Below are 10,090 nucleotides of genomic sequence, written 5' to 3' on the forward strand. Positions count from 1 at the left end.
AAGCTAGTTCGTATATATAGTAGTTATAACAATTACAATTAATTAATAAAACATTAATCTTATAATTGATGATTGTTTTCCAGCAATTCTAAACAATTAATAAGAATGGCAGTGATTGAAAAAAACGAAACATTTTCTATTTTGGGATAATGATTAAATAATTCAACAAAATCATTCACATTATTCACTTTTGAAAAAGATTGTTGTTGTTGTTGATTTTTTTTCCACCAGAAAACTGAAAACAAGAAAAAAAAACAAAGTCAAATTCTTTGATAAGTCCCTAACGGAATAGTTAGTTGAATGTAGCTGTTGTTTGATGCTCTACCGAATCGATAATGATGTTTGTTGACATGGATTCGGTCTGTTTATATACCCCCAAACAAAAAAATCTATTCTTTTCAAACATGCGCATTAAAGATATGATCATTTTTAAATACATTTCTGTAATGAACATGGGTGGTAACATAATCATCATTCAACCAATCCGAAACATTCAAGGGTGGTTACTAAAAAAAAAATTCACGAATGGTAATTCATTTTGAAAAAAAAACATACATTTGTGAATAACACAAACACAAACACACACAAACAACAAATAACAGTTAGCTCAAGTTAGTGGGTTGGATCATTGATAATGTCGTAATAATCGATTAGTCAATCAATCAGTTGTTTCCAATGGTTACCTGATAAGAAACCTGATGTATCACCAGTTTTTGTTTTTTTTGGAGGGAGAATCTAGCGGATTACGCGGTCATTATGCTGCGATTTTTTTTTTGAGTGATAAAAAATTGATTCTCTTCCTAATAAATTTAAAAAAAAAAATTTACCTGTTTTCCGTTACCATCTATACACACACACACACACACACACACACACAATGTACTTCTACATCACAGAAATATATTCATGAATGTTGTTCGATAAAAATTTGTTAATATTTAATGATGATTGCATCAGTTTCTCGAGAAAAACAAAATTATTGTTTTTATTATTACTACTTTGGTTGTTGTTTTTGTTTTTGTTTTTTTCTGCTGCTTTATCATCAACATTATTAATTTGATGGCCTGATTATCATTGGTAGAAAATTAACTTAAAATTATTTAATTAATCATAATCTTTTGGATGACAAACATTGAAATGATTTTGTTGATTAAATCAATCAAAATTTTCATTTCTTAGACTGCTTGTCGCCTAATAAACAAAAACAATAAAAGATAAAAATCTTTATTATAGAATTTTTTTTCTTCTTGACAATAAAAGAAATCAGAAAACAAAAAAATCTCGTTTATCTATTGATTGCTGTTGTTTTCTGTAGTTTGTTTTTCTAATTTTAAAACTGTAAAATCACATGATTCTCATGCCAAAGCAAACAAGTAAAACAGGATGATAATGAGTAATGGATAATGGATATTTATATTTCACATCTTTATTTTCTTAATTTAATTTTTCAATTAAACACATCTGTGTAATTGAATAATAGAAATTAAGGTAACTTTTTTTTTCTCTCCCGAACAACTCTTTCATTACATCTGTTTTCACAGATGATGATGATTACATAATCAAGCGAAAAAGAAACGAAAAAGAACCCTTTTTTTATTATTATTTAACACAAGAATTGTAAGAAGACCAAAAAAATCAACAGACAGAAAACGTTGAATGAATGAATAAATGAATAAATAAAAATCATCATCATTAAAAAAAACAATTTAAAGTTTCAAAAAAAAGGAGCCTCAATTTGTTGTTGGCCATTCAACTAGATTAAATTAAATTTTCGATACAATGTATAACATTGTATCAGGTCATTCAATGATCTTATGATCTAAATTGACAATCAAAAATATGATGATGATGACAATGATGTTTATGTTTTTTGGTATTTGATATGTTTACGATGTTCAAAAAACGCCAAAAACGAAATAATAAAAAAGGAAAAAAAAATTCCAGCAACATTCATTCTTCGACAACAACAGCTGGCTGTTTTTCGGGTCATAATTTTGTTTCTGCTTTTCCCTTTTTTTTATTCTTAACAAAATTTTTTTTTATACATTTCTGATTTGTCCCATGATGATGATCATCATCATAATGTTGTTTATTCGGGTTATTTTAGTTTGAAGTGATGTGTTTGGGTTTTTTTTGTTTGTTTGGTTTGGTTTGGTTTGTAATGATTGTCATCATAAAATGAAATGGGAAAAAAAAAGAATATTTTCCACTTTTTTTTACTACCAAACCAGAAAAATATTTGACCAAAAAAAGAAAGAAAAAAAAAAGCCAGACAAAGAAGGTCACAAGATGCATCCAGAAATAATAATAATAATATTCCCAATTGACCAGAACCAAATGAAAACACACACACACATCAAGTGTCAAATACAATTGTTGTTGGATGCTTTTTCTCCCTCTTACATTCATTTATGGTTGATTTTGGTTGGTTGTTGTTGTTTTGGTTGCATTTGTTGTTTGATTCAATCCATAAATTCCAGTTGAAATAAAATTCTGTACAAATGTCCAACAACATATTATGGATGATGATGATTTTATTACCCAGAAGAAATTTCTTTTTTCTGAATTGTAAATGAAAAAAGTTTCAGCATCATCATCATCATTGCATGTGACAACATTGTAAATAATAATAATAATAAAAATAAAAAGAAACTTTGTAATTCTTTCAAATAATAAACTAGCGCCAGTCAATGAATTTGATAAAATCTTGATTCTCTCAGGTTTACTTCACCTCAAATTTTTTTTGTTTGTCATATGATCCATATATTGATTCATTGATTATTGATTTTTCTCAGTTTGTCTAATTTCTTTCTGTCTTGTCTTTCCGAATATTGCATAATAATAAAACATCATTCATATATCATATGATTTTCTTTTCTCATTTTATAAAAGTAAAAAACAGAGAAAGAAAGAAATATAAATATGTGTGTCTGTTGTTTGTATAATCCATATTGGCATCCCAATATAAATGACACGTGACTTGTAATAAATGAGGAAAATAAACTTTCTACACACACACAAAAAGAGATAGAAAAAGAATACAGAATATAAAAAAAAGATAGACAAAAAAAAACTTTTGATTATGATGATGAGTATTGCAAATATGCAAATAACAAAGAATCATCCGAATAATCATCATGTGAAATGATAGGGAAAACCAGAAAAGTATATATTTTTATATGTTTGATTTTGGTCATTGGGAACCATTTGAGTCACAGGTTTTTTTTCCTTTACTGTAACGTTCCTGAATATTATTATATATGAATGAATGAATGAATTGGTCAGTTGGAATGATCCATTTTTTTCAAAATTCCCAGTTTGTCTCTTTTTTAGTTCCATAATGTTTTTTTTAACTGTCCATATAATTGAAATTGGTAACATTGTTTCAATTTTACTTTGTTTGTTGATCCATATTAATCCTGTTTTAATTAGTTAAACAATCAACGATGAAAATGTGGAAAATTCTTTTTTTTCGTTTTGTTTTGTTTGAAATTGAAAAAAAGAATGGTGGACAGTCAATATCAACTTAATCTTGTTGTATATCTGGGACATTATTTCAGCCAAGTAACGCTGAATGAATATTCTTTGGAAAGAATTTTCTGTTTAATTTGCATATTTAATTCCACTATTATCTTTCGTTTGTTTTGTGTGCTCATTACACACTTTGATCCAGATGTCATCATCATTATAATTGATTTTGTGCATTGGTAAATTGAATTAAAAATTCTTTCATTAAAAAAAAAAAATATATAAACTCATCATCATTATCATCAAGGATAAGTGCAATTGTTTGACCTTCATCGGTGATGACGATATTATTTGTTGCCATAGTTATATCATTTTTATTATCATCATTGTTGCAAACAAAAAATCTGATGTTTTTTTTTCTTAAAATAAAAATCCAAATGATGATTGAGAATTGTAATATTTCTCTGTAATGAACTTTGGATTCTATCCTTTGATATTGGAAATAATTGGAGATAATTGGAGATAATTGAAATGGAAATGATTTTCTATTTCGAAGATGATGATGCCACAACAAATAAACAAACAAAATGCCAAAAAACAATAAAATAAAATTAAAAGATTCTTTAATTTTGAAAAACACTTTTTTAGATAATTGCATTTTGTGGTCACTAAGACCACAGTACAGTTGAAAAAGTAAGCAAATAATGATTACGATATACATACACAATCCATATACTTTATTATCATTATTTAGATTCCTCAAACACAAAAAAAAAATGGTAATCATCATTATCTTTAGCCAGGAAAAAAAATATATTCTTTGTTTTCCTTGTTTCTGTTACTGGCTGGCCATTAGTATCATTGAAATTTTTTTTGTTTTGTTGACTAAATTCAGGATGCTAAAATAAATGTCATTGGTATATGTGATATGTGATAACATTTTCTTTCTTTATCACTATCTTTTTCGCTCATTTTATTTATTTTATTATAACACATTTAAACTGTTTGTGTGAGGGTGGTTTGTTTGTATTTCAGTCATTCAGTCAGCCAGTCAGTGTGTGTGTGGTCAATTGATGTAAATCAAAGTGTCATCATCATTTACTTAGACACACAGAAACTAAATTAAATGAATTTAGTTTGTTTTCCTTGCTTTGATAATAATAATAATAATACAAAACCTCAAAACAATCTATTGAAAATGATTATTATTATTACCATCATCATTATCATTGTATATTCAGTAGTTTATATCATTATCATGATGATGATGATGATCATTATCATCATTCTACTATTCCAAAAAAGTTAATTTATGAATGTCATTTACATTTCAAGTCATTTTTTTTTTTTTTTTGCTGCTCAATTGCTCGTCATTATAACGGATTTTTATTTTATTTTGGTTTTGTTATTTTTTGGGGTGTTGATAATGGTGATTTACAACAAACTAAACAAATAGATAAATCTAAAGACCGAGACAGAAAAAACAAATAAACAATCAAATCAAACCAGATGAGAACAGAGGGAAATTCAAATTATTATTGAATGGGGAACCAAAAAGATTTTCTGATTTTTTTCTTGGTTGAATCCATCGAAAAAAAAAATATTGATAACTCTTTCAAACAGAAACAGAAAAAAATGAATAAATATTTTGACATATTTCATATATTTGGGTTATTTGATTGATGTGTTTGTCCAGAATGTCAATTAATAAGTAATAGGGGGAAAAAATAGTATTCAATTGTTTGATCTGACCTTGACCATCGGTCATATCAATGTCCAATTCGTTTTTTTAGTTCCCTGTTTATGATTGATGTCATATTTACTCAATCCTTTCTTTTCAAATGTGTATGAAAGGTTTTTTATTATTGTTATTTGTCGAAAAAGAAAAACATAATCAAAATATGAAAAACATCCAAAAACAACAACAGATGTTTTTAATATGGAAAAAAAACAAATATTATTGCCATTTTTTTTTTGCTTAATAAACATTGGTTAAATTTGGCATTGAAAATGATTCATTTTGATTGGAAAAATTATTATTATTATTCATTGATGATGATGAATTTACATTAGATAAATCATTCATTGAATGTTGTTTATCCATACGATTTCGCCAATACCAATCATAATGTGAATTTGTTGAATATGATCTTGTTGTATATGATGGTGTTGAATATGAATAGGATGACCATGATGATCGTTTGGATAACATCGTTCCATTCGTTGTTTTAATTGAATTCATTGATCGATTATCCAAATCATCCATTACATCATCACTATCTGTTGACCAAAAATCATCAAATTTTTGATTATTTTCTTGTTGTTGTCGTTGTTGTTTTAACATTTTCATTAATGATTTTTTTTCAATCATTTCAGATTGTTGTTTTAGATTATTTTTATCATTATCAAAATTATCATCAAGAATAATTGCACGTGGACGACGATAACGTCCATATGGACCATCAGCATTTATACCACCAACTGGTAACATTGTTTTATTATTACGTTTTTCCCATCTTCTTTGGCCATAATTAATATCATTGATCATACTTACACCGAAACCTGTTTTGTTGGGACAAAAAATTGATTCAGTAAAATTCAATGTCAAAAACAAAGTGAATTCACTTACGTTTGGCTGTAACCAAAACTAAAAAGAATAAAAATATTAAAAATTTTCGAAACATTTTTTCACACACAAAATAACACTGTAACGGATTCCCATCAAACCAATTTGATCAAATCTGGATTCTGAATGAAATTCCTTCGGTATTTATAGTGAAAATTTCTTCGAAAAAAAATATCACCTGTATTCAAGTGAAAGGATTGACATACATGTGTTTATTGTTGGATATTTCAAAAAAATTGACATCATTGTTTCTTTTATTGATCTGGTTATCAATGATAAGTGATCAATGAAAAGTTCAAGTGTGTGTTTGTTTGATAATGATAATGATGATGAAACAACTTTTTTCAAGTGTACGTACAATACACAAGATACAAGTCGATCATCATCATTTTTGATCAAACAAATGGAAAAAATTCTTTTGTTTTGACAATGTCATTTTATGAAAAGTGAAATTTTGTTTTTGATTTTGTTGTTTTTTGACATAATTTCCACTTCATATGGTTTTAATGTTGTTTTGTTTTTGTTTTTGAAAAAATAAATTTCATTTTTTTCCAAAACAACAACAAATTATGATGTTTTTTTTTGTGTAATTTGATGTGCAATTCCAGTGACATAACATCAATAGGATTGTTTTTCCACTGTGTGTGTATGTGTAATGGTCTGATATTAAATCATAGAGTTTTTTTTGGTGAGATTCTGGATTCATTTTTTGGTTCTTTGAATCCAGAAAAAATTAATTCCATATCCATATACTGTAGGATTGAAAGAATTGAAAGCAAAAACAAAAAAAAGCAATCTTAGCTGTCAGATTTGATGTTCAAAAGATAAAATTTACGATATGTACTTGAATCCAAACAGAACAAAAGTCCAAAAAAAAATTTGTAACCAACCAGAATTTCATTGATTCATTCATACATATTCTTTCACACAATAACAAATATTCAAGTGTGCGTGTGCTTGTATCATAAATTTTCTTCTTTTTCTTTTCTTTTGAGAAACACAAAATTAAATGACTAGAAAGTTCATTTTTCCTGATCTTTTATCTTTGATTGAATTCACCAATATTCATTCATCACAATCGATTTTCAATTGCCCACTGTCTGATTCAAATCAAATCATTTAGAGAATGTTCATAGATTTTTTTTTAACTGCTTACAATTTGCATCTTGTCAATTATAATAATTATAATAATTGCTTTTTATATATAACACAAAAAAAGCTAAAAATGTAATCTTTATTTGAACAAAATGAATGGTTTGGTTCGTTCATTGATGATGACATAATGCATTGGCCATAAAAATAAACACAATCCACACACACATACACACGCTTATGTTATTGTAAAGCAATTGGTTGACCTTAACCATTATTACCATCACCACTACTACCGGATTGATCTTAATTACCCGAATTTTGTTGAGAAAGAAGGAAAAAGAAAGAGAAAGAAAGAAGGAGAAATTGAACAATGTCTGCTTTTAATGGGTAACAAATTTTTTTTCTTTGTTTCCATCGTTTTTCCATAATGGTTGAGGCTCGCTGAATATATTTTTTTTTTTTTTGTTTTGTTCACTAATTTCATAAAACTTGGATTTTAAATGAAAAACATTTAAAAACGCGTGTCATCGTAGTCGTTGTCGTCGTTTGATGCATTTTATTTTTGTCACACACGCATTTTGATCAATGTCGATATTGATATTATCGCTTGTTTTTTTTTGTTGTTGTTTGTCTCCAAATGTGAATCTTTTAATCTTTTAATTTTTTTTGTTTTGGTCTCGACATTGTTGTTGGTTGGTTGATTGGTTGTCCTGAAGAATCGCGATCGAGAAGGAAAAAGATTTATATGTGTAGTGGTGGTGGTTGATGGCTTGATGATCATACAATGAAGAAATTGAAGATTGCTGCTGCTGGCCTTGTATCTATATTTGTGTGATGTCAATGAACGATGGATTTGTCGATAGTTGTTTCTTTGTTGATTGTCCGGTTTTTTTTATTATTATCATTATTTTCTACTATGAAAATTTATGATGCAAAAACCAATGACATACACACTCACACATACACACAGCATTGAGAGAAACATTGGATTTTTTTAGAGCATCATCATTGGGCGCGTGTTTTTTTCTTCTTCTCTCATTCATTTTTGGAAACAAAAAAACATTGAACCTTAATAGAAAGTTTAATGACCATCACCACCACCGTCGACAACAGAAAAAATTAATAACAAAATAAAGGAAACCGGCAGCCGCAGTAATCCATTGTCCAGAATAAGCAAAAGTGAGTGAGAGAGAGAGACAATTTGGTTACATAATAACTACTTTTTAATGAAAATCCATCAACCATTTTTTTGAATTAAAAAACAGAAAAAACAATTCATCAACAACAACAATGTAAATAATAACGGTTTTTTTTCCTTCGAAAAAAAAACCATAATGATGGTGGTGGTGGTGATAATTTTTCAATGATCCATGATGGTGGTCGAAAAAAACAAATTGAAAACGAAAAAAAAATTCATTATCTATCCAGTGTCTAATATCATTATGACTAAACATTACTTATGAAATCCTAATGATGATGATAATGATAATGGAAGAAATTTTTTTCCAATAGCCAAAATAAAGACCCAAAAACAACGAAAAATAACGAAAAAAAAGGTTGATTCAAACCTGAAGGTTGAATAATTTTTTTATCTGTATCAAGCAAATTGCACGGTGGCAATTTTACACGGATAATAATGATGATTAATAATATTTTATCATTTGGATAACAACAAAACTTTACCACTTAAGTATCCCTTAATGATGTTTTTATTTTTATTTTTTGGTGCAAAAAAAACAAAAAAATCGATGAAAATACAAGGTTAATGGATTTATGGATCAATGGATGTTAATGTTGTTATTTTTGTTAAAATGATAAACATTTTTCAACAGCAAAAAAAACTTATTTATTACGTTGCATTTTAATTTAATCATCATCATCATCATTGGTTTAAATGTCAATAACATTGTTATATTAGTGATGTCAACAAACTTTTACATATTTTCTTTAAAATACAAAATCAAAAATCAAAATAAAAAATAAAAACAAAAAAAATCTGTCCAGTAAAAGTTTTTTGACCGAATATCCAAAAGGTAAATGGACTGAAAAATATACACCTTTTGTATATGGAAAACAAAAATTAAGTTAGATAAACACACCAAAACGTGTCTCTATGTAATCGAAAAGAGATTATTGAATATGAAAATGTTTGTCATATGAGAAAATTTTTAATTTTCTTTTATTTACATTTGTGATTTGATTTGATTGTTTTTAATCACATTGATTAAAATTGTTTAGCAGATTTCCTTATGTTGTTATTATGATTTCCGCATTATCATTTTTCGTTGAAGGAAATCCATTATGATTGAATGATGATTACGATGAACAAATTAGCAATCTTGGTTCATTGAATTCTATGAACAGAAAATTGTCATGTACCAAGACAAAGGGAAACAAAACAAAATTATTAGGTAATTCAATCTCCTTATTACACACACACACCATAAACACATATTCAATATGATTTGGGATGCTATTCTAATTGCGTTTTGTATAGTAATAGCGAAATTGAAGTGCTAAAAATATAATTTAATTTAAATTATATTTTTTGCTTTAGTTATTTGATAATTAATTCTGTGCACGATAATAATGTCTGATTCTATTTGGTGTCCATTTGATATTTCCATTGTGTATGTGTGTGTGTAGGGGTTCCATAATGAATTAAATTTCCTTTTTTTTTGCTCTCTGTGTCTGTGTGTGTGTTTGTGTTAGTTATTTCATCATATTGAATATGAGTTTTTTTTTGCTTTCACATTTAGCGCACTTTATTCGGATTGGGAAAAAACACATTGAATTTTTTTTTTTCTTTTGTTGGATGTATGGATGGTGAATGATGTAATGGGCACAAAAAAAATAACAACATTTCAACAAAACAAAAAAAAATCATAATTTTATTATTTC

General features: G+C 27.2%; 1 protein-coding gene across 1 annotated transcript; it reads right to left on the reverse strand.

Moving 5' to 3' along the window:
* Positions 1–5,125: 5,125 nt before the first annotated feature.
* LOC113793944 (uncharacterized) lies at positions 5,126–6,224 on the reverse strand. The gene is made up of 2 exons (XM_027344023.2): positions 6,098–6,224; positions 5,126–6,030 (listed from the first exon to the last, which is right to left on the reverse strand). The coding sequence occupies exons 1-2, from the start codon at positions 6,150–6,152 to the stop codon at positions 5,447–5,449; spliced, it is 639 nt and encodes a 212-aa protein (XP_027199824.2). The 5' UTR covers positions 6,153–6,224; the 3' UTR covers positions 5,126–5,446.
* Positions 6,225–10,090: the final 3,866 nt, after the last annotated feature.

This window comes from Dermatophagoides pteronyssinus, unplaced genomic scaffold (assembly GCF_027571235.1).
Source record: "Dermatophagoides pteronyssinus isolate colony J.1.1.1.1 unplaced genomic scaffold, Derpt_VIB-CSIC_2022.12 sq0006, whole genome shotgun sequence".
In the NCBI taxonomy this organism is placed as follows: Eukaryota; Metazoa; Arthropoda; class Arachnida; order Sarcoptiformes; family Pyroglyphidae; genus Dermatophagoides; species Dermatophagoides pteronyssinus.

Coding starts and splice junctions, on each gene's coding strand:
- LOC113793944 (XM_027344023.2), bottom strand. CDS start 6,152: ATGTTTCGAAAATTTTTAATATTTTTATTCTTTTTAGTTTTGGTTACA. Junction 6,031..6,097: donor AGTTTTGGTTACAGCCAAAC/GTAAGTGAATTC, acceptor CCAACAAAACAG/GTTTCGGTGTAAGTATGATC.